Source organism: Terrapene carolina, unplaced genomic scaffold (assembly GCF_002925995.2).
Source record: "Terrapene carolina triunguis isolate 2854851 unplaced genomic scaffold, T_m_triunguis-2.0 Scaffold189, whole genome shotgun sequence".
In the NCBI taxonomy this organism is placed as follows: domain Eukaryota; kingdom Metazoa; phylum Chordata; order Testudines; family Emydidae; genus Terrapene; species Terrapene triunguis.
The window spans coordinates 7,740,142-7,765,640 of record NW_020664540.1 but is presented as its reverse complement, the minus strand read 5'-3'; the positions used below and the strand labels follow the sequence as shown (position 1 = coordinate 7,765,640).

The 25,499-nt window shown below is 40.3% G+C and overlaps 1 protein-coding gene and 1 pseudogene across 1 annotated transcript in view; one reads left to right on the top strand and one right to left on the bottom strand.

Annotated features, from left to right (window-relative positions):
- The window catches only part of HIF1A (hypoxia inducible factor 1 subunit alpha), a 46,612-nt gene that overhangs the window by 5,748 nt on the left and 15,365 nt on the right, over positions 1-25,499 (top strand). The window contains exons 2-4 of the mRNA XM_026654202.1: positions 19,608-19,798; positions 20,885-21,030; positions 21,129-21,213. Coding sequence (XP_026509987.1) covers positions 19,608-19,798; positions 20,885-21,030; positions 21,129-21,213 — 422 coding nt within the window. The remainder of the gene's footprint in view (positions 1-19,607; positions 19,799-20,884; positions 21,031-21,128; positions 21,214-25,499) is intronic.
- On the bottom strand, positions 9,303-10,362 carry LOC112102910 (annotated as a pseudogene).

Genomic DNA, 25,499 nt, shown 5'->3' with positions numbered 1-25,499 from the left:
AAGTGAATTCACAGAGCGAGCTATTGTGAAATATTTTATTCCAGTTAATTTCCCTATTCCCTGAGAGTCAGCTCTCCAGTTCATATGCCCTGGTCCACTAAAAGTCTTCCTGAAAAACCAGGGGAATACCAGACTTGACATTCCTGTTACTTCTGAGGATGGAAAAAGGGTAGAGCAAGCACAATGCCATTCCCTGCCCCCTCCATTTTTGTTAGAAAAAATCTGCCTTTACACATCTCTAGATCCTTGTCTGAGAGGAATATTTTTCCCTCAACTTGGCTGCAAACAAGAGGGAGAGGAGTGGGGAGCAGTTTGTGACTGCTGGTTGGTCAGAATCTTCCTGCTACTGAGAGAATGCAAGTCAGAGACGTGCAGCTACTGAAGCCTTGTCTTAAAACTTTCTGGTGTGGCTCAATCAGTGATAATAGTAGGAGAGCTAGCATAGGTAGTGTGTGGGTGAAAGTAGGTATTTTAATTTCCATGCTGTCTAGGCCTGCTCTGATGCAGTGGAAATACCAGCAACTGGTCCGCACTAGATGACCGCTGTTGCTACCACCAGTGGAGCTGTAATAATAGTGGGTAACTTTAAGGAAAAATCTAGTGTAGACAAGGCCTGATAGGCCAAGTTATCAGCTGGTACGCAACAGGCATACAGCAGCAGGGTGCAGTGGTAAGAGTCTGTTATCCCAAGTATACCCAAGATTGCGGCGGCCTCCTTTAGCGTGCTGCCCTTTCTTCTGACTCCTCTCCGTCATTTTTCAGGATGCATCCAATCACTGCTGGGGAGGGTAAGGAGCTGATACTGTTACCATGGTTTGGGGGAATTAATTAGCTCTTGGCTCGATACTAGGGCTCTTTGTGAGGTGAAAGACGATACCCTTCCCTCATTGCACTCCCCATCGTTTTATGAGAAATGAAAGAAACACTTTAGCTAAAGTAAGTGTTTTAAAAAGACACATTTTATGCCAGTCTAGACAAGACCTGAGAAAATCTCATACTTTCTTCTCAGCCCGTTGTTGATGAAAGAGGGAGACCTTGGTGCTAATGTGAATGGGACGGATGTCAGTGATGCAACAGCATCCACTTGTTCACTGGTGCTTGCAGCTTCCAGCTTCCTCCTTTGGATGATTTGAGGGGAACCTGAGACCTTTTGTTTCCTGTGTGTAGTTGGATTAGGTATAGAAGTTAAGTCTTTCTAGAACATTGAGACCGTTGGTAACATTCATCTCTTCCAAGCAAGTATTTATTAATCATCAGTAGCAACTGTCATTAACAGTTACTGTTTGTTTGAAACTGTTATCTTTTTTGAGGCTGTCAGGAACCTAAGTGTTAGTTTTTTGACCTTGAGACTTTGAAAACTTCTTCTGTTTAGTATCTTCTGATCATAATTACAGAGAATGGACTAACTTTTTTGAATGCCCTTTGTACTTGCTTAACCAGGGCATATTTAGGGAGATGAGTGTGGTAGCGGTATTAAATTAATCTCATTTTAGAAGGCTGGATTTAAACCCAGAAAATCGTGTGTCAACCAGATTTTCACCCTAAGAAGAATAATCGAAGAGAGGGTCAGATGGCAAAAACCAGTAGTCATATATTTCAAGAAAGCATTTGATGCATCTATTGCAATTCATTTGGGAACATCTTTAAGTATTATGGTATGCCAGTAAAAATAACTAGTATCATCAAGGCAGCTTAACAACAGTATAGAAGATCTATTTTGTGCTGATGATATAGCTCGTCTAAGTGACAGCTCAGCCAACATGCAAATAAAGACCAGCATTGCAAAAAAGATGGGGTTAATAATCAGTTATGGGGGGGGAAAATCAATTGAGAATCCCAGCATCTTCCAACTCAAGCATTACTTTAGAAGGCAGAGGAATAGAAAGAAGTGAGTTAATTCATATACGTTGGCAGTAACATGCATGCAAGCCAGTGGGGATGGCCATAAGGAAATAATGTCACTAATTGGTAAGGTGGCAGCTGAAGTCCTCAGCTTAAACAAGATTTGGTCATCAAAAGTCTACAACTTAAAGACCAGTCTACGAATGTTGAGCTCAATTATTATTTCCGTCTTAATGCATGGATGTAATAGCTGGAAATCCACCAAAGGTACAGGCAAGTGTCTAAATGCCTTAGAAAAATACTAAATATCAAATGGAATGAATTTATAACAAATGCCAAGATTTATCAGAGCATTCAACAGCTCATTATCTCTAAAGCAATCCAGAAAAGAAGATGGAATTATTTGGGATATGTGTTGGGAATGAAGCCAGAGCCTCTGCCATGGCAGGTGTGCTCTTGGGCAGCTGGAGGAACACTGAAAGAATCCCTCCAAATACTACTCGGGGAGGGAAAACTTCTGGAACTTCTCACAGAGAACATGCAATGAGCTGTTGAGGATAGACAAGGATAGTAGAGTGTTGTTTGTGATCGAAGTAATGTCCGACAGTCTGGGAAGAATTCAGATTATGGATTTTATCTTCCAGGAACTGGTGTGATTTGGCCTACCATAAAAATGCTATTTATAATGTTGTAGGTAGGGATTTTTTCAGTTTTGAAAGAGTAGCATTTCAAAACCATTAGAAATGGAGTAATTATATTACTATGGATGTATTCCAGCAGTGTCTCTTTAAATACTGTTTGCGTAAATCACAACCCCCAAAATTCTCTAGGGTTCTTTCTGGAGCCAGATCCCCCAGCTGATGGAGTTATGCCAATTTACATTGAAGCTGTGTGAGTTTACACCAACCTGAAGATCTGGCCCAAGGTATTTTGTTCAAAATAAGTGAGCTGATAAAGATGAACGCCTCATCGGATGTATACCTATACAATATCTGACCTGTATTTGTTTCCCTTTGTTAAAGTCTATAATATCCAGGTTTATAATGGCAGTGTCCTCCATTTTGATATCTACAACCTTTACATTGATATTCATGAGACATTTTAAACTGCCCTGCTGGCACTGGAACTCTGACCTTTCAAGAATATCACTCTGAGTAGCTCTTAGGAGAGTAAAGATAGTCATTAAACTTGATTTATATTGCAAACTGACTAGATTTATTTCAAACCTCGTGAAGATTTATAACATTTGGCCACGTGTGGCTTCATGTTTTCATCCTACAGATAATAGCTATTAATTATTTATTATGTATGTATTGTAACTCCTAGGAGTCCCAGTCATGGCCCAGGACCACATTGTGCTAGGTGAAGTAGCAACAGAGCAAAAAGATAATCCTTGCCCCCAAATAATTTACAATCTACCGTAAGTATCAGACAAGAGACAACAGATGGATACAGAGGCAGATTGATAGAGGAGTGCAAGAAAATAGTGAGAGGCTGCGGTCTCAGCCACCACAGCCTAATTGTTGTGAAGTTTTTGTAGGAATCATGGCAGAGCAGGGTTTGAAGAAGTTTTATGAGTTAGTTTTGCAGATATTTATGAAGAGCTCCTCTGAAGTCTGAGGGTTAGCATTGGAGAAAGCACAAAGGTGCTTGCTTGAAAATTTATCAAGTGGGTGGTGAAGGCTGGCATCATGGGCGGATCAGAAGTGGCAGGAGTTGGTTGTTTAATACACTAGAGAAGGGGGAGCCAGTGGATGGATGCAAAGCAGGGGAGATGGTTAAAGTAAAGGGACAGGAAAATGATCTCTGCAGCAGAATCCTGAATGGATGGGCAAGATTGCATTTGTCAAGGCCAGAGAAAAGGATGTTGTAGTAACTGAGATGCTAGATGGGAGCCTGGACGAGAGTTTCAGCTGTGTGGATGGATAGGAAAGGGTGTATGTTAGAGATACACCTCTACCCTGATATAACGTGACCCCATATACCATGAATTCGGATATAACGCGGTAAAGCAGTGTTCCGGGGGGGCGGAGCTGCGCACTCCGGCAGATCAAAGCAAGTTCGATATAGCGCGGTTTCACCTATAACATGGTAAGATTGTTTTGGCTCCCGAGGACAGCGTTAATGCGGGGTAGAGGTGTATTATGCAGAAAGAATCTGCAAGACTTGGGACATAGCCTGGATGAGGTGATGTATGCGTGAGGGTTCCAACTCAACAATGACACCGAGGTTATGGGCTTGAGTGACCGGCAAGTTGATGGTGTTTTCCATGGTCAGTGAGAAAAGAGATAGCAGGGAGAGTTTAAGAGCTCTATTTTAGCCATGTTGAGCTTGAATTGATGGCTAGACATCCATGAAAACATGTCGGAGAGACAGTCCAAGATTTTAGTTTGGACACAACATGGAGCATTTGGAGTAGAGAGATAGAAATGAGCAAAATATTTGAAATAGTAGTATATGAATGTATATTTACTAAACATTTAAGGAAAAATCTGCAAAGTAAATAAATTTGTAACTTGCATTGCATTGAACAGGAGCTCAAATGAAAAACTGAGCAAGCTGCAACACTTGGTGCTGACAATACAATAAAACTGTTTTGTATTACAACGCTGGGAGGTTTTAACAAGTCATTAACTTGTATTAAACATGCCCTTTTCAACAGTTTCAACACTGATGTTTGCTAGGTACTACTATGACAATCACAAGGATGACATCTGCTTTTTAGAATCCATGTTTCATTGTACTCCTAATTAAAATCAGACTAGCTTTCTTTATATGGGATCTTTTTACATTTCAAGAGGGAAAAGAAAGTTTTAAGAACCCAGGACATCTCATCTTCAGAAATTTCTTTATGCAACTCACATCCCAGGATAAACTTACTAGTAAACTGAAAAGGCAAAATGTTTCTTAAAGGCCTTTATATTTTGTGTTTGGCATTTTAATTTTCATGCTCGTTTGAATGTATGCACTTGTACTGTGAAGCCACATGTGGCTTCACTTCTCCTTTAAAAAAAACAAAAAACCTCACATCTATAAAGCCTACATCTGCAGCTCCTTTCCAAAATATGAAAAACAAGAGGCAATGACTAATTACAGTAAAAGCTGTGTTATCTGGCACTTTACCAACCAGAAAGCTCTATAAACTGGCATTTCTGATATTCATTGAAAGTCCGGTTTATGGTCCGATTGGTGCAGGACCAACAGGCTCTCTACCTGGCTCCACATGGCTCCCCGGAAGCGGCAACATGTCCCTGCTGCTCCTAGGTGGAGGAACAGGCATGAGGGGTTCGGAGTGCAGGATGGGTTGTGGGGTCTAGGAGGGAGTTCAGGTATGGGAGGGGACTCGGGGCAGGGGGTTCAGTGTGGGAGAAGGGTGTGGGGTGCCAGATCTGGGTGGCACTCACCTCGGGTGGCTCCCCGCAAGCGGCAATATGTCCTGCTGGTCCTAGGCAGAGGTGCGGCTAGGCGGCTCTGCACGATGCCCCTGCCCTGAGTGCTGGCTCCGCAGTTCCCATTGGCCAGGAACCGTGGCCGGTGGGAGCTGCGGGGGCAGCACCTGTGGGCACAATAGGGCCCCTATCTTTGGGGCTTCTACACACTACTATCCTAAATAACAGCGTGCAAAGGCCGTGGCGGGAACTTTGTGACACTGCAACTGATTCATAATTTAGGAGAGCAGAGACATTGTTTGCTTTTTTAATATTATATACTTAAATATTATATATGTAATATCATCTGAATGATAGTGAGTTTAGATTCCTCCCTCTTCCCTTACCCCCCAAGAATTGAATTAGCAATATTCTTCCCCTGTCACTTCCAACTTTCGTATTTTTGGTCACTGTCACCTTGGGGTATACAGATTTCACCCATTCATTAAAACTTTTATTTAAAAGTCACTTCTGAACAAATCCACCTTCAAAATGTAGGAGGGAGGTCCTTAATTCTGTAAGGGGGAACTAAGTGTTGTGTAAATAATTGTAAAATGTGTTGCTTTCTGGGCTTCCCCAAAAAAGTGAAAATGGAGTTGACTAGACATCTTTCTGTCAGGGAGATAGTAAGAAGAGTAACCTTTTGACTGGTCAGCAAAGGCTACCTGTTGTGGAACTGCTGTGAAGTGAATCTTCCAGAATGGGATTTTCAACTAAAATTCTACACTTGAAAGCAAAAATACATTGTTTCTGGAGCCCATCTGAAGTGAAAAAATGTAGTAACAAAATTACAGCATTTGAATTTGCAAATGGATAGGTATCTACATACCTGTATATATTATGCTGGATTCTGAGGTGAATAGTTCTCTTAAATCTTCAGTGACATGGCCTTCAAATTTTTGTATTTTTGCAGTTGGATCTTGGGCCCCTCTATTAAATGTCCAATCCTGAAGGTCAATGTGAAATATATGGCTTGTAACAACAATTCTTTAAACTTCCTGCTTGTGCTAGCAGTCTGAGTGGTAATTCATAGAGCAGTAGTCATCCTATTGGAGACTGGATTAGCATATGTATCGTGGAAGTGAGTTTAAACTGAGATCAGGATGTAGCAGAGAGCTATAGATCAGTGGTTCTCAAACTTTTGTTCTAGTGACCCCTTTCACATAGCAAGCCTCTGAGTGTGAACCCCCCCCTTCTAAATTAAAAACACTTTTTTGTATATTTAACACCATTATAAATTCTGGAGGCAAAGTGGGGTTTGAGGTGGAGGCTGACAGCTCGCGACACCCCCCCCCCCATGTAATAACCTTGTGACCCCTTGAGGGGTCCTGACCCCAGTTTGAGAACCCCTGCTATAGATCATGCTACAGTGAAGAGGCAGGTGCACTATCCGACTGAGAACACCAGATCACAATGATCCAGTAACACAGACTGAGCAAGATGATGTCAAACTAAGAAACCAGTGCACTTGTTACGCTGGAGGTCTAATAATATCGGCTCAGAAAACCATTTACATAGGATATAAACCACAGAAGCAGTGAGTAAAAGACATCCATGTTGGAAAAGACTGAGACACTGTTGATGTAAACTCGGAAGAAATTTCATGTCTGACCAAGAAACAGTAAAGCTATACCGTGAAGCTGAAGGGGTGGCACACATATATACTGATAACTGTATGAGAGTATACCAGACCTTCAAGAAAGTAAGTCGGTCAGTCAGTACATTTGAGGAAGGAAAGAAAAATCTTTCTAACTAATTGCACTGGGAAAGCTAGAAACACCTTGTTGTTGGTCTATGCGTTGGAGACTGCCATTTCTTGGAGCAGAGGTTACTCCACTCAGTGAAAAGCATGGTGAAACTAATTGTTGGGGATCTGCAGCTGTGTTGCAGCTAATGGGAAAACCCTACAAAGGACACCAAAAGAACTTCCTGAGTTTAAATAGAACTATTTAAAATCCAGCCTTATTAAAATTCATAACCAAGAGTAAAATCTGAAATTTCCTTTTCCCATATCAGATAAGATTGTTCTGACACAGTGTAAGGAAAAATATGACCTCTGGGGGGATATTTTATTTGTAAACACCGAAGATTTTTAAATCCTTGGTTTGAGTAGAGCTTTGCATTCATATTCTAAAATACATGGGTTTTTTTAATATCCTTGAGGAAAGTGGACTGTTATTGGCTTTGTTCCCAAATGTTAAATCACAGTGAGCTTTTGTTGATATGAACATTATGGGAGGGGAATGTAATGTCAAAGGAGTCCAGAATCTGAATCATTTTATGTAAGTTTAAAAGAATAGTATTTTCACTAGACTATTCTCTTTGCTGATTTGAATTCCTTCCTCCTTGTTTCCATCCAGGTTCACTATGGTAAGCAGAGTACATCATGAACTTATGAAATGAACACAGATATAATGGTGTCCTTTTATTTCCTCCCGCCTCGAGTCTACAAAAACTGGGCTTTAGAGGGATGTTATTGTGGAAAGGTTAGGTCAAAGAGCCTTGCATTTTATTCTGACGGCACAGAGCTTTGAAGTAATCTCGTTGTTTTTTGGGAATGCCAGATTTATGGGCTGTTTGCCAAGAAAGCTCTATTTTCTACTCTCAGAAGTTTCACAATCTGTTGTTCCTGTGAAACATTTGTTGAAGAAGGTTGTGGTCAGGCAGTGTGAGGCTGTCCCCAGCTAAGTTGGCTTAGTCCTATGGAGGGCTTTGCATAGGACTACAGAAATATAAAATATGGCTCCATATTCACTGGGGAGCCAGAGAAAAGTGGAACACTGAGATTAAGCTGGTTCTGTTGGTCTAGGCTCCTAAGTGGGCTACTATGTTCTGAACCAATTGCAGCTTTTAAGGTTGATTTCATTCCTAAATACAAAGTCATTTTAGGAAATTTTGCAAGACTGAAAACTAGTAACAGATAAAACAAGTTGTTAGAGTACTGCTTACCACAATAACAGTGCATTTGTATATGGTTTCTTGTGTTAACAAAGAGAAACAAATTAATTAAAGGTTCATGATAGCAGTAAATATTCTTGGGTTTGTTCAACTCTGCCTAACTTTTACCATCATCCAGTAGGTAATTAGCCAGAAGACTTACACTGCACCGGCAGGGGATAGGTTGTGTGTGTGTGTGTGAGTGCGTGGTATTGAGAGGGCAGGGGTGAAGAAAGGAATGGATGGATGCATGTATTAATTTGTGGAGGGGAAACTTAGTGATTTTTCCACGATTTGAGGACTTCAGTAGCTCAGACATAGGTTAGGGGTTTGATACAGGAGTGGGTGAGTGAGATTCTGTGTCCTGAGTTGTGCAGGAGGTCAGACTAGACGATCATAATGGTCCCTTCTGACCTTAAAGTGTGTGATTCCAGTGAGAACAATTTCATCAGGTAAGTTGTTTTACAATAAGCAGAAAGCAGACTAGGATGGAGCAGAAAGCTTAGACAATCAATGCATGTAACTTCAATGTGCCCTTATAAATAAGGAATAAAGTTAAAGCCAAATTAAAGTAATGCATTCTCCTTTGGTACAAGAATACTAAGTTAGCTGCAGATTTAATGTTGTCTGGCAATGTAGCTGACCCAGCCACTGCTGAACCCAGGATGTACTACAAATCAGACGAAAAGTGCTTAGCTCCACAAAGAGGATCCATAGGGCGGCTGTTCTGTTTCAGGCTTCATCAGGACTCCCGTCCCTGCACCATGATTTGTGACGTGGTTTCAAACCTTTGACCTAATTTAGTACACTGTTATGTCAAGTGTTAGGAGTAAATGATGAGTGAATCCCCTGGCTGCTCAATTGAAAATACCACAAGACCGAAACTTTAGAACTTTCTTTCATGAATTAACTTTCATTAAATGAAGATTTATCTAGTAGAGAAATCCTTACATTTATACACTAAAGAAATTATATATAGAATACTGCAAAGACCAGACTGAATTCTGCCCATTTCAGCTCAGGATGGTCCCTTTGCTTCCAAGCTTCAGAACTTTCACCCTCTTCCTGCTCCAGTCTGTGGACAGCAGTGATATTTTACTGTTTCTCTTTCTTCGGATCCCCAGAACTTCCACCAGAACCCTCTTGCTCTGGTGCCATCTTTTTGTATGCTATTCCAAAGAGCTTGAGGGAAGCTTACTATAAGATGGATGTTGTCTGTCTAATGTTTTCTCCTGTTTCCGCATCTTTATGAGCCAACAGCTCTCTCGTTTTTGCAATTTCTTCCCTCAGTTTGTTGCAGTCATCTGCTGGCAGCTGATCCTTAAACTCCTCTATCTTGGATGATGCCTTCTGTTATCTTCACAGCTTTGACACGTTCCTTTCTTTGTCTGTCTTTCTCTGAATATTTCTCTGCATTCTTCACCATGTTCTGAGTGCCATCTTTGCTGAGGTCACCGCAAGACTGGATCACAATTTGCTGTTCGCGTCCTGTCCCTTTATCCTTTGCTGAAATGTGAACAGTGCTGTTAGCATCGGTGTCAAAAGTGACTTCAGTCTGGGGCACTCCATGTTGAACTGTAGAAATTCCTACCAGAGTGAATTGGCCAAGAAGTATGTTGTCAGCAGGCTACTATAGAAAACGCCTGGCTTTTCTTGGGTTGGAACCATTGTGTTCCTGTTGATGAGCTGAGCGAAGACACCTTCCACCATCTTGATTCCCAGGAACAGGGGAGTCACTTCCACCAGCAGCACGTCGGTGATATCACCAGTCTTGAATTGCGGCACCAATAGCATCAGTTTTATTGGGATTAACTGCTTTGCTAGGAGCACCATCAAGCAGATCCTGCACAGTCTGCTGCCCCTTAGGCATTCTGCTCATGCCACCAACCAGGATAATTTGCCAGAGTCATTCTTGCTGACTTCGGCATCCTGCATGGCTTTTTGGCAAGGTGCTACTGTCATCCTGATCAGATCTACTACAGTCCACTTAAACTGGGAACAACTCAGCATCATGCTCAAGTGCTTTGGTCCAGAAGCATACATAATAAGATATAATGTCCATCTGCTCGCACTTCACTTTTTCCAATGCAACTCTCACTGTCTGAAGAGCCATGTTGTTTTGTCAATGCCCACCTCTCTTGAATTCCTTAACTATATGCCTGTCTCTTGAATTCCTTAACAATGCTGCAGCAAATCCTGATCAAAACCTTCACCATCTATGGTCATTAACCCCTCCCATCTATGTGAATAGAGGCAGTTCTCTCTCCTTGCACATTCAGGAAGACAACTATGTTGGCTTTCATCTGGATAATTGTCTTCAAAATCATAAGGAATAGAAGTTTGGGTCAGATTTCTTATATTGTAGAAACTTGGGGGGTGGGGGATGGCAGAGTTTCAGACTTCAGTGCCTAAAATTAGTCACCCAAGTGTGATGATCATGGCTTTAGTTTTTTGAATGAAAACTTTTAATTCTTCAGAAACTGGGTGTGTTTTTTCCCCATTTCGTCACTGCCTTTGCAGAAAAAGTGCCCATGAAAAGTAGGAAAATTTATTTGCTAAATCATAACTTATTTTCAGTTACTAGAAGTAATTAGTTGGTGAGCCAAGTACTTGTCAGTAAGTGTAGTTCTTACAGTTTAAACAAAGATTTTCAATGAAGTGAGAGAGACACTTGATATGCTCTTCACAAAATCCAGAAAACTTAAGCTCAGTTTCTTAAGATCAGATATATATTTAACTGAGATGTTTTAAATGTTACCTCAAACAATTTACTGCCAGCATAACTCTTGATGTTATAAGTAGGGCTGTCAAGTGATTAAAAAAGCTACTTGCGATTAATGGCACTGTTAAACAATAATAGAATATCATTCATTTAAATATTTTTGGATGTCTTCTACATTTTCAAATATATTGATTTCAATTACAACACAGAATACAAAGTGTACAATGCTCACTTTGTATTTATTTTTGATTACAGATACTTGCACTGTGTAAAAATTCACCAAGTACTGTAGTGCAATCTCTTTATCATGAAAGTTGAACTTACAAATGTAGAATTATGTAAAAAAAAAAAAACTGCACTCTAAAACAAAACAATGTAAAACTTTAGAGCCTACAGGTCCACTCAGTCCTATTTCTTGTTGAATCAGTCACTCAAATAAGTTTGGATACAATTTGCAGGAGATAATGCTGCCCGCTTCTTGTTTAGCCAGTGTCACCTGAAAGTGAGAATAGGCATTAGCATGGCACTGTTGTAGCTGGCATTGCAAAATATTTACATGCCAGATGCGCTAAAGATTCATATGTTGCTTCAGCCACCATTCCAGAGGACATGCGTCCATGCTGATGACGGGTTCTGCTCGATAACAACTCAAAGCAGTGCGAAACGACGCATCTTCATTTTCATCATCTGAGACAAATGCCATCAGCAGAAGGTTGATTTTCTTTTTTAGTGGTCCGGGTTCTGTAGTTTCCTCATCTGAGTGTTGCTCTTTTAAAACTTCTAAAAGTAAAGTTTTAAAAGAGCACTTCAGATTCTTAAACCTTGAGTCAAGTGCTGTAGCTGTTTTTAGAAATTTCACATTAGTACCTTATTTGCGTTTTGCCAAATCTGCTGTGAAAGTGTTCTTAAAATGGATGATGACCCAGCACATGTTCAAGACTGCTATAACATGAAATATATGGCAGAATGCAGGTAAAAAAGAACAGGAGACATACAATTCTCCCCCAAGGAGTTCAGTCACAAATTTAATACATTATTTTTTTAACAAGCCTCATCAGCATGGAAGCATGTCCTCTGGAATAGTGGCCGAAGTATGAAGGGGCATACGAATGTTTAGCATATCTAACATCTAAATACCTTGCAACGCCAGCTACAAAAATGCCATGCAAACATCCGTTCTCACTTTCAGGTGACATTGTTAATAAGAAGCAGGCAGCATTATCTCCTGTAAATGTAAACAAACTTGTTTGTCTTAGCGATTGGCTGAACAAGAAGTAGGACTGAGTGGACTTGTAGGCTCTAAAGTTTTACATTGTTTTGTTTTTGAGTGCAGTTGTGTAAACAAAAAAAAAATCTACATTTGTAAGTTACACTTTCACGATAAAGAGATTGCCTACAGTACTTGTATGAGGTGAACTGAAAAATACTATTTTTATCATTTTTACAGTGAAAATATTTGTAATCAAAAATAATATAAAGTGAGCACTGTACACTTCGTATTCTGTGTTGTAATTGAAATCAGTATATTTGAAAATGTAGAAAAACATCCAAAATATTTAATAAATTTCAATTGGTATTTTATTGTTTAACAATGCTATTAATCGCGATTAATTTTTTTTTTAGTTAATCGCGTGAGTTAACTGCGATTAATCGACAGCCCTAGTTATAATTAAATATCAGGTTTTATTGTTGTCTGGATTATTTTATTTCTTCAGTTAGAGATCATGACGTGTATTGGTGATTTAGAACTAGAATCTGAGGGCAGCCTATGGATTCTTGGAAACCCAATTGTACTGAAAACTTCCTGTGAGGTGGCTGGGGTTAAACCTAGTTATTGGGGAATGACAAAATGGCATGTAGTGATACAAAAGTTATTATGTGTCTTTTTGCTTAAAAGTCCAAAATAATTAGTATATCTAGCCACGTGAGATGTTACATTGATAGTAATGGTCTCTTTCCCCTTCCCCCTCGGATTTTCAGATAGGGCAGGAAATTAAATGTCACAAGGATATATATACGTGCAACTAAGTGGGAGAGGACTTTTCCATTACATTTCTAAATGTTTTGTGGTAAATCTTTTCTTCCTACGCCCAGATCCTTTAGATTAGATAAGAGTAAACAAATTGTTTTTATTGGATAGTAGTCCTGTGGGTTACTGTTTTGGCAATACCTTTTAAAATATAGGTGCAGGTTATGTGGGTGTGGGGTGTCTGAGTCAAGGGACAGGAGGGGAATTTGAGTCAAGCTCTCCACAGTGGGCTTTTGTGGCAGGTGGACTTGGCCTTGGCAGTTCTAGGCCATGTCTAGTTGCACAGGTTTGACTAAAATCGGTTTGCACCTGGCTTATTGGTTTAGCTTAAGTCTGTAAGGAATTGATTTAAGTTAAATATAAGCCAGATTTAAGTCTGCCTATGCAGACTTTTCACTATTTTAAGCAAATTATTTGAAACAGTTTTGTTAAACCAGTGCCACTTTTGTGTGTAGGCAAGGGCCTAGCCAGTTTCCTTTTGCATGTAGCTTTATGTAAAGGCTGATTAATTTAATTATGGATGTAGTGGATTCTCCATCACTTGACGTCTTTATCTCTGAGATTCAGTGTTTTTCTAAAAGACAGGCTGTATATACTTCAAGCAGAAGTTTGGTGTAGGTGTAGGAATTACTCCGTGGATTGTGTTATGACCGAGATCAGATGATATGAACAGAATGGTCCTTTTTTGGCATTGACATCTATGACTCTATTGGCTAGTTGATCACCAGACTGATGATATCCTCCTGATAAGGAAACAAGGTGAAGTCTCCTTGCACAAGCACTTTGGGGGTGATACCGTATAATACTGCAGAAATTGGGAATAAAGTCAAACTGTGTAGTCAAGAATAGACATTGAGAAGAAGGAGAAAACTAAGTGTTACCCAGTTTTCGCATGAGTTAGGAGCTCCCAGAGATGGGGACAGCCAAATTCCTCAGTGGGCTGGTGAAACAAGTCTGTAGCTGCTAAAAGCATTGTGGAAAAGGCTAAGATAAAGGGTGTTTTTTTGGGGCTTTTTTTTTTTTTTTTTTTTTTTTTTTTTTTTTGTGTGTGTGCCCTCTGTGGGTAAGATAGGAGATGGGACAGCAGCAGTACTTCAACCAGAAAAAAAAAACTATCCAGAACAAAAAGAAGCAGTAAACCAACTAGCCTACTGTCTATGGCAAAGGGTGTAAAGTACAAGTAAGGTACAGAATGTGTTTAGTACAGCTGTATTTGTTTAGGTAAAGACATTAAATTGAGATGGAATAGAAAAACAAGGTGTTGCTTAATTTATAAAAGTAGATGCATGAAACTACGTGGCAAATGAGCAAAACAAATAGAATATTCTGCCACATCCTAACTTTTACAGGATATGTATAACTTCTTCCATTTGTAGTGGTAAATAAGAACAACGCACATACTGGGATAAATACTAGTTTGCAAACATGAGTTGTTGCTACAGAGCTTACCTTATTTAAACCCAGCTCTCCAATTTTTTTAAAAAAATCTTATGAGGCAGTGGGAACCTGTGTAATATCTGTTAGTCCAATGTTCAATTGCAGTGGTCCCAGCGGTTAACTGTGTAAACTGCTCTTGAGTCTGTGTAGCTCATAGTTTGCATTTGGAACTCAGTTGACATTTACTCAGATATCATACATACATATCTCAGTGTTTAGATTATTAATTTAAGACATCCATTAAAATCGTTACTTCTATGAGTTATGATACACATCCAGCTTTAGGTTTCTGTTTGCTTCTGCATTCTATCAGCAGAAATACAAAACCGAAATGAATGCTTGTTGCTCTACGAACGTGAAGGAAACATACTCAAGAATGCACATTACTTTTCAGGCCAGAGGAACAGGTGCAATGTTTTAGCTTACTTGACCTATAAAGGTAACCAATCCTCCATCTGTTGTTCTCTCCACAGTTTCTTTCAGTAAGCAAGTAAGCTTGCCCAGCGGTGAATTTGTAGCTGAAGACACAATTTCTAATTTTTCCTTTTTACGACAATAGGACTGTAGGAGCTCTTAGGAAAAATTGTAATGCCTCGTGCTGTGCTGAAACAGAAAAGCACTAGTATGAACTTGGAATCTTCAGGCCATATTTGAAGATGGTAACAAAAAAGAAAAATTGTGCAGCAGAATGGAACCTGATGTAATGACCATAGAAGGAAGATGTTCTCTTAAACAGCAGACCATATTGCCATCCTGACTTTCACAAGGAAAAGAACACAAAGAATGGTCTGCCTTCCTCAATAAATACATGAAAGGAGAAGTAGTTTCTTTCATCCCTCTAGTCGGAAGGAATCTAACTTCAACTGGAAAATTCTGCAACAGAAATTAAAGGAGGGAAGTTCAAAGAGCCTAGCTTCTCGAGCTGAAACAAATTCAAGTTTTACTGTTCTGAACCAATATATCCAAGCCATTAGTTAAAAGGGCAATTGTGGTTTTGTCTGAGAATGGTGAAATGGACACATGACTACAGGAAACGATTTAAGATATTTCATAGAATGACTCTAGTTCCTGAAATCCTGCATTAAATCCCCGTTTGTCCAAAGGTCTGGAGAAAAGAATAAGCAGTAAATAACTAATCATGATTGTTGCTGGTTTTGTTGTTGTTTGTTTGCACCTCATAATTAACCAGAGGAATAGAAAAGCTGGTAGAAAAGGCACCAAATGCATGGTCTGATTAGACCCTACTTACGCTGTGGTCAGTCATGCCACAACTGCTAGTCTAACAGGACCCTGCTCATGCTGCAGGTCAGCCATGCCACATTTGCAGGACTAATGAAATCCTGCTTGTTTTGGGTTGACCACGCCCCATACAGCCAGCCCTGGAGGGCTGAGAGGATGAGCTCAGATATAGAGGAATAAGCAGGTGGTAAGAGGCCTCTTGGCCCTCCATTTGTTAAAACAGAGTGATAAACAAGGTGTGAGTCAGCCTCATGGAAGCCTTTTTCACCCCGCAATCCAGTTAGAAACAAAAGGACATGTCCATGCAGCTGTTACGTAGCTTTGCCTGGTTCAGTACAGGATACAGTGGTGGCCAAAACCATGTTAGCAGCTTTGAAATTTTCAGTAGGTTGGTTATTTGGGGAGCCATTGGACAAAGTGGTGACAGTCCTCAGATAAATCAAAGAAGTTTTTACAGAACCGTCCTGGTTCCAAACCTGGGAAAGGAAAAGCTGGTCTTATTACAGGCCTAAGTATCCTTTTCATGGCTACACTGGCTAAGTAATGAAGGTGAGGCTACAGCAAAAGCAGGTGAAACATGTCTAAGTCCGGAAAGAGGAGAAGCCAATCTTCCCTCAGTGCAAATTCCAGCACTAGAAACGCTCTCTGATTGCAGTTGGCTTCTCTCAACATCTGACAGATGGGTCCTGGATGTGGTTCGACAGAGGTATATCAAAGAATTTTCAAAGATTTAAACTTGTCCTTTTTTCCCTTCTGGGGAGTTGAGGATAGCAGAGAAGAGGTGAACTATGCATAAGGCTATAGATCATCTTTTGTGAATTGGCGCGATAAGAGTTCTCAAGGTCGAGATGTTTCTCCGGCCATGGCTCACTTTTGTTTCTGGTCTAAGAGATCCAGGAAGGACTGAGTGATGCTGGACTTAAAACGCTTGAACAAGTTCACAAAGAGGACTAGATTCAAGATGGAGACATTGAAGTCAATAGTGGTGGTGATCTGCTAGGGGGTTTACTTTCCATCAGTTACTTTGAAGGATGCCTACCTTAATATGCTGGTTCACCAATGCACAACTGATTTTTGCAATTAACTCATGAGACTGATCATTTTCAATATAGCATGCTGTTTTTTGGACTGTCATCCACTCCTTGAGTGTTCACAGAAGTCCTTGTCGTCTTGGTGACTGTTCTCAGGATGAAGAGTGTACAGGTGTACCTTTTTTCCTGGACAACGTTCTGTTCGGAGCCTGTTCTTGGGTCCAAATGTCGCAACAGATGGTTTCATAGTAAATTTTGAAGTCCTCTTCAACCATCTCAGTGCCTAGCATCTTGGAGTATTGATAGACACAGAGGCCCACAACTAAAAGACAGGACAAGACCACCCTCCTAAGGAGGTGCCGGAGGACACCAGTAAGCACTCTAAAAAGTTGGACTCTTCCCTGTTTCTCTCTAGGGTATTGGCTCCAAGATTCCTCCCCATCTGCTGGTCCCTCTATCAGCAGCAACAAAGATCATCATGTCTCAACTGGTCATTAAAACACAGCAAATCAACTGTGATTTCGTTCTTTCTTCAGGGCTAATCTCCCTTTCTCTTCATAACTCTTTAGCTATTCATAGTTCATTTTCCCTTATCTCTTTTCGCTATTCCTTTTCCCAAAGAGACTATCAATGCTTTTTTCTCTGTGTTTTTTCTTCTACAGTACTTTTACTGCTTTTGGCGCTTAGCAATTCACATTGTTACAGATCCCATACCTGCTGCCACTATATGTAGCCGTTCAGGGCAACTGCATCTATATTTCCGTTCAGTGTACAGCAAGAGAACTCTCAGACTTCTAGCCCCTCAGCTATTGCCTCTTGTATAGAGAACTTTCTGCCTCGGGTATTTCCAGACTGCACAGTTTCCTGCCTTTACTGTGTTTATTCCTGGCATAGATAAGTTGTCCAAGGACACCTGCTTGCTTTCTCTTCAGAGACAGTTAACATGTTTTTAATTGCTACAGTAATAAGGCACCACACAGCACTTCTTATGCAAGCCTACTTTATTTTTAAGGTAAAAAGCATTACAGAGAAAACGTACTAAAAACAGAAAAAGAATTTACATACATACTAATAAGCTTAACAGAGTTCACTCTAACATAGGTTCTGGCAGGAGCAATCCTCCTACTCCCCACCCAAGCTGATTCCTCGTGGTTACGAGTTCATCACCACTGCAGCTCAGAACAAGTACCCAGTAGGCCCAGTCTTTCCAACCCTACCCTAAGGACTGGGGTCCTGTCTGTTCGCTGAAGAAGGCCTTGGGCCAGTTTAAAATCAGGTTATTTATTCAAAAACCCTTTATTTTTCTGTTAGTCCCTGGAGAATACACTTGAACTAGTATATACTTATTTCTTCAGTGGGTAGCTTTAAATGGTTGATAATGGAGGGAAGTGCATTAGTCTCCCTCCTTCCCTCCTAGGGAAGGTACATACTGCCACAATAACACATACATATATACACCGCTACCTCGATATAACGCCACCTGATATAACACGAATTTGGATATAACACGGTAAAGCAGTGCTCCGGGGGGGGGCGGGGCTGTGCACTTTGGTGGATCAAAGCAAGTTCAATATAACGCGGTTTCACCTATAACGCAGTAAGATTTTTTGGCTCCCGAGGACAGCGTTATATCGAGGTAGAGGTGTAATTGCATTTTAATACAATGTACCCAAAGGTATTAACCCTAATTCCATAAGGTTTGTTCAGAATATTGTCCATCTGTCACAGTCTCAGCTTGGCACCTGCCCAGTCACTATCTGATTGTAACTTACTGTGTGCATTCCAGCAGAGGTGAGTTTTGAGGAAGGACTTGAAGGTAGTAGCTTTACAGATTGTAACTGGGAGCTTATCCAAGTTGTAAAGACCAGCCTAGGAGAGAGTATAGATGTGTTTGATGGAGGAAGAGAAGGATTAGGCAATGAGACTGGCATCTTTGGCAGAGCCCACCTTGTGATAATAGGTCAAATAGGAAGGGATGGGCTAAATTGTGAAGTGCTTTGTAAGTAGGGACAGAAAGTTTGTGTCCGATGCATTAGAAGACGAGGGACTAATGGAGGGGATTAAAAAGTGTGTGTGTGTGTGATGTAGTCAGAGCAACAAACCAAAAATATATTTAGCAGCTGTATTCTGACTGAACTTGGATAGGGCAAGTTTGGAGGCATTGAGGCCAGAGAAGAGGCATTCACAATAATGGAGGCATGAGCTGATCAGGGCTTGGACAAGAGTTCAGCAGTGTGAGTAGAAAAGGTCATGTCTTGCATATGTTGAGGAAGAAGCTGCAAGCTTTAGACAACGTCTGGAGAGGTGGGTAAAAAAGCTGAGTCAACTATAAAGCCAAGATTATAAACTCTGACAGGTAGGGCAGCAGTGTTGTCCATCATGATAGAGAAAAGGGGGAGAGAGGAGTGCTTTAGGTGAAAGAACAGGAGCGCTCTTTTTTGCTTTGTTAAAATTAAGCTGATGACTGAATGTAGTGAAACTTCACTAGCACAGTAAGTTGATATTCTCAGAAGAATGGTGCATGCTACTTCTAGACAAACTATTTTTTAAACAAACTTTGTTTATAAATCTTTTTTGTATGTGCCAGTTTAATCTTGCAACTGTCACATTCAGAAATGCCCAGAATCTTTCCATTGAAGCTGCAGTGTGTGTTGCCAATCCATATTGTCTAAACTGGATTTTGGTTTTAATAATCGGTTTTTGTTTAATCTTGTCTGTGAGGATTTTCTGTGCCAGAAGTCTCAGAGATGCATGTGCAGATATGGAATAGTATCTGCCCTTACATGGAATATTTTAAATCTTTCTACAGAGACTCAGATATGTCATAACAAATGTACCAGCTAGCAAGTAGCTTAGATATAAAGGTGGAAGGAATGTGTTTGTCTTGCTGTGATAACGTTGCCTCCAATGTATGTTAATCATCTAAAATTTTATTCATACAGGATTAGTTCAGATCGCAGAAAGGAGAAGTCTAGAGATGCAGCCAGATGCCGAAGAAGCAAGGAATCTGAGGTCTTCTATGAACTTGCTCACCAGCTGCCTCTTCCTCATACTGTCAGTGCACACCTTGACAAGGCCTCCATTATGAGGCTGACTATCAGCTACTTACGCATGAGAAAGCTGTTAGATGCAAGTAAGTGAATAAACTTATTGTGGCTTACCAACAGAGGCCAGGAAAGGGGTATGAGTGATCTGAACTCACCCCATCCCTTTTACATTGGTTAAAAATATCCCAATGGAGGGAGGCTATCAGTGAAGACACTGGAAAAACTAGAACTTTACCTTTTACTGTGGGGCCTTGAGAGAGTAAATAAATACAGCCAGGCTGAGGGGGGCCTAAACTGTAATGTACACTCCATTTTTTTCATACTTATTCTTGATAGCTCTTGGATCCCTAAAAAGACCAGCACCATTATTATTATTTATTTATTTTATTTATTTTAAATCTCAGCTGTGATTCTCCCTCCCCCCCCACCCCCGGCCACACACACACAAAAATCAGGCTCTTGAGTTTCTGGGCATAAAACTTGACACCATTTCCACTCTGCCTACTTCCCTTGCGAGAAGGGAGGTAGATCATACCCAAGATAGCTCACAGCACCCGATATGTAGTTGGTAGATCTAAGATTAGGTTTGCTAAATTTGAGTATCCCTGTTTAAATGAAACCACTGAAAACCATTGTGTTGTGCTCCACTTAAGATATGCCTCAGTAATACATGTTCCAGGAAACAGCACTAACCTAGTGGTAGCGATGGGGAGTGACAGCTGCGTAAGTGAGACAATAGTAGTTTAAACTCTGCATAATGGAGGACGCATCTAGTCAGTGCCAGGTAAATAAGTGGCATTTACCAAGATGTTAAATACAAATGACATAAACTTTTGTCATTTCATGCAGAAGTTGTTAAAGTTTAAAAGAAAAAAGATCAGATAAAGGTAAAATGCTGCAACCATTGCTTTCATTTTGGCATTTTTGAACATAGTATGTGGTATTACTAAGTTTTTATCAGACACTCTTTGAAAGCTCATGTTTTTAAGTGAGATGCTTAATCAGGACAACCATTTCTCCACCTAAGTATCCCAGAAATAGAATTGTGCTGTCTTTGGTGAGCAACCTGTCAAACTAGCTATTAATGTGTGGGATGACTTCAGGCATCAGGCAATTAAGTGTGAATGATGTGAGGTTAGTCTAAAAAACAATAAAAATATGGGTTCTTCTAGGTGACCTGGAGACAGAAGCCAAAATGGAGAAGGAGATGAATTGCTTTTACTTAAAAGCCCTTGATGGATTTGTCATGGTTCTTTCCGAGGATGGTGACATGATTTACATGTCTGAAAATGTGAACAAGTGTATGGGGCTCACTCAGGTGAAATACTGACACATCTTTAAATGCAATTTCAATGTTGTGCCTACTGTACATTCTTGACTACTCAGAGCTAGACTCACACTCTTTTACTTCTACAGTTTGAGCTGACTGGGCACAGTGTGTTCGATTTTACCCACCCATGTGACCATGAAGAGCTGAGAGAAATGCTGACACATAGAAATGGTAAGAAGAGGCTACTCTTTAATTTAATGACAGATGGTTCCTATCTGTTGTATAATCAGATGCTGATATTATCAGTTTTGATATTGTTTACCTCATTTACTTGAATAGGAAAAAGCCTGAATCCACAGTTACCTGGTTACTGAGACTTCTATGGCTTCTTTAGAACAGGCACCAAAGGTATTTAAAGAATAAAATAACCGTGAAGGGGAAAAAAGGAGTCAGTAGAGAGAACTACTTGCTACACGTCACTTCTCAGAGCTTGCAACAAATCTAGTTGGGACACTATAGTAAGAGGTGTCAGAAAGAGCTGAAATTCTCCCGAGATCTCACGCTGCTTCGGGGGATGGATGTTCTGAGAGATGCGAGTTACTCAGTAGCGCTTTAAAAAAAAAATATTGTCTCAGATAAAATTATTGAAGATGGAAGGAATGAAAATGCCTGAAAGATAAGAAACATTTAGAGGTAGGATGAGTGTAAAGAACATCTTAATTGGTTGATGTAGAAGAATTTGAAGATAATAAATCTGTATTTTTCTGTACTGGTCTTGGAGTGTGTGTGCAGGGCAAATCTTTCCACAGGATGCTGGAAGAAGTTATATTTAGGTTGCAGTTTTCAGAAAAGGTATAGAAAAGAATCATGCAGTCAGATGATTTAGATCTTGCCTCTTGCTTTGGCATGAATTTTGGAATAACCAAAAATATTTAAATTAAATTGAATCTTCAGCTAATACTGGTCTCTGACTATGCTGTTGCTTCACTGCAGTTCTTTATTCTGAAGTTACTGTCTTTTTGACACAAAATATATTTGATAGGTTTTTTTTTTCTCTGTACTAGAATGGAACACACTAATCCCATTTTCTCCAACTGCACTAGAGAAAATTAAAACTTCCACAATCCTGTTACTCATCAGCCATTTGCAGGCTCAGTGTAGACTATGCGATTGAACTACTATATTTCCACTGCAGCAAATAGGGGGAAAAGTTCAAATATTGGGTATGTGGCAGCCAAGCAAAGCCACTGTGCTTATTTCCAGGGAAAATGTCACGGAGGGTAGGTTTACATTGCAGATGGGGTGTAATTTCCAACTTGAATAGACATACCTGTGCTAACTTTGATCGAGCTAGCACACTAAAAAGAGCAGCGTAGCTGTGACAGTGTGGGCTAGCTATCTGAATACTTACCTAGAGTCTTGGACAGGATTGTACGCAGGTCGCTAACCTTGACTGCCACCTGCACTGCTATTTTTAGTGCACTGGTTTGATCAAAGCTAGCACAGATACATCTATCTGAGCTGGAAATTATACCTCCAGCTGCATTGTAGACCTACCCTGAGTCCCTGGAATGATTAAACAGAGGATGATTATAAATTCCTACACGTCATCAAAATGCGTAGGACTTGATTCTGTTTTCTCACACCAAGGTAAATCAGGAGTGACTCTGAAGTCCGTGGAGAAGACTAGTTCAAAGCCAGTGTAAAAGGAAAAACAGGCCCTTTTAATATTAATACTGAATTTTCTAAATCTTCCTGCCCTCATCGCTGGTCCATGCATCCAGTGCTAAACTGAATCTTTGTAGCAATTAAGTGTATTGAACAGATGCCATATTCAATACAGCAGGATATAAATGGATCTGTTGCAAAGATAAATTTATTTTTAAAGACTACAGTTTCATAATAAGTAGATATAATGTAGACCCGTTCTGGCATGTCTAAATTAGTCAGTTTTCAACATGGCTTCCCTACTCCCTCACTCAAGATCTTTTCTGTATATAATTGAGTTCTATTTCCTGACTTCAATAACAAAAGTGTGTCTTGATTTGTTATCCCTACAAGGCTAGCATGGCTTTGAATAACCTAAGTTCTGTTCTGGCTCACATATAACAGAATTATTAACCCATTTACAGTCTCGGTGCTAAATATTGCTGTGTGTGATTGTACAGGTGTAACTGAAGCTAACATTTGGCTAGCAGAAACATTTATTAATAATGCTGGACAATCACAGCACAGTTTAGTTTCAGATCCCAGTTTATGTTTTCAGAATTGTTGTTGTTTTTAAATTGACAACTTTTTATATAATACTTGCACAGATCTAAGTCAGCAAGAACCAGTAAATGTGCCATCTTTAAACAGCTGCTTCTCGGAGAAGAACCACACATTAAGATGTTTAGACAGATTATTCAGAAAGTAATAATGATGGTAATACAGACGCTCCCCGGGTTACGCAAACCCGACTTACGCAAACCCGCACTTACGGAAGAAGTTCCGTAAGTCCCGTAGGCGGTGGGTTTTTGTTTGTTTGTTTGGGTTTTGGCGGGGGTGGGTGGGTGGGTGGGTGGGGAGAGCGTAAGTGTCGGGTATACATCCCCGACTTACGCAAAATTTGACTTACGCAAGGCGATCCATTCCGGAAGTCGGGGAGCGTCTGTATTGTGATATCGTAAATTGTAGATTTCTGAATATGCTTTGCCTAGTTCGTGCACCCAGAAACTGTGTGCTGTTTAAAAACTTTGAGTTGATATGTTATTGCTGTGATCCTCTGAACATGTGCATTCTATCCATTTTTCTTCCTGTGAATATCATAGTAACTGTGTTGTCTTTAGAGTATGAACAAACTATTGCATACCTGTAACGTATGCTAGAATGAGCCTGTATTCTGTAAGCTTCCAAATTGTACCAGGTCGACTTGGTGGCATGAACTCATTATGAATGCATTCCTGCAAACTAACCCTCCTCCACCATCCCCAAACCTTATCTGTCCATCTGTGTTTCCACTCACAAACACACTAAACTGCTTATGCTTATGTTGATGAAGTCAGTTTGCACTAGGGTGACCAGACAGGAAGTGTGAAAAATTGAGATGGGGTGGGGGGGTAATAGGCGCCTATATAAGACACAACCCCAAATATCGGGACTGCCCCTATAAAATCGGGACATCTGGTCACCCTAGTTTGGACTTTCTCTGCCCAGTCTGAGCAGTTTGTTCCTGTTGAAATAGTCCTCTCTGAAATTCCGACTTCTCATTTTTAACACAACGCTTTAAAAAAAAGATTGGTCTTCAGAGGTTTGTTGTTAATGAATCCAGGTGCACTACAATTAGATGATTTGTACAGTAACCTAAAATGGCATCCATTAATATTAGGTTGCACTAAGATTTCTCCATTGACTTCAAGGGAGTCGAAGGTGTGTTTCAAAACTTGGTTAATACTTATTGTACAATCCTAAGTTCATATTTAGACACATTCCTGAATCTGTAACATGGACTTGACCACAATCTTAACTCCTGCTGTCATGAGCATGGTGCTATAATGAAATAATTTTGGGGGTGGGATGTGTAATAGAGCTGTTAATCTTTCAACAGTTCTCTCACCCTATTTCTCCTCCCCCCAGTCCTTTGCCTATCTTCATGTTCTGTTTTTCTCTATTTTACACTATAAACTCTTTGAAGCAAGGGGCCATGGTTCCCTAATTTCTGTAAAATCCCTTGTAGCATTCCAGATAGTATAGAGATGCCTTTTTAATAAAGGCTGCTCAGGGTTACAACAGAGCAAAGTACCCATTATTAAGGAGTCGTGATGCTCCTTCAACAGCAATCCCTCCCTGAGTGGCTAGGCATCAGCTTCAGTCCCAGCCTTGGAGACCTCTGTGCAGCAGCAGCAGCATGTTACTCTCAGTAAATCATTCAGATTATTAATCCTGAATTTAAATACACCTCTACCTGGATATAACGCTGTCCTCGGGAGCCAAAAAATCTTACCGTGTTATATCGAACTTGCTTTGATCCACCGGAGTGCGCAGCGCCCCCCCCTCCCCCCCGGAGCGCTGCTTTACCGTGTTATATCCAAATTCGTGTTATATCGGGGTAGAGGTGTAGTTTTTTTTTTTTAAATACAGAAAACCTAAAGATAGGCCAAAATTGGTACAATATATCTAGCCCTCTTTTTTTTTTTTTCCCTTCCACCGACCATGAATTATTGGGTGTGAAGAGGGTTCAGACTAATTTCCTGTGAGTTTAAAGTAGAGATGGGGGGGGGGAGGGACGGACAATACACATTAATTCTCAGTCTCTCTCTCGCTCTCTCTCCCCCTCTCCATCTGCCCCCACCTTGAAATTAGGGGGATTACTATAAATGGGACCTTGAACCTATCCTTGCTGTTTTTGCAAGACCAGCATTGCAATTTCTTTTGCCCATCTCAGAGTAAAAACTTACCTGAAAACTCCTCATATCCAAAATGAGGTCAGGCCTCCCAGCATGCATCATTCACATAAAAATAACCATTTCATCTCTGCT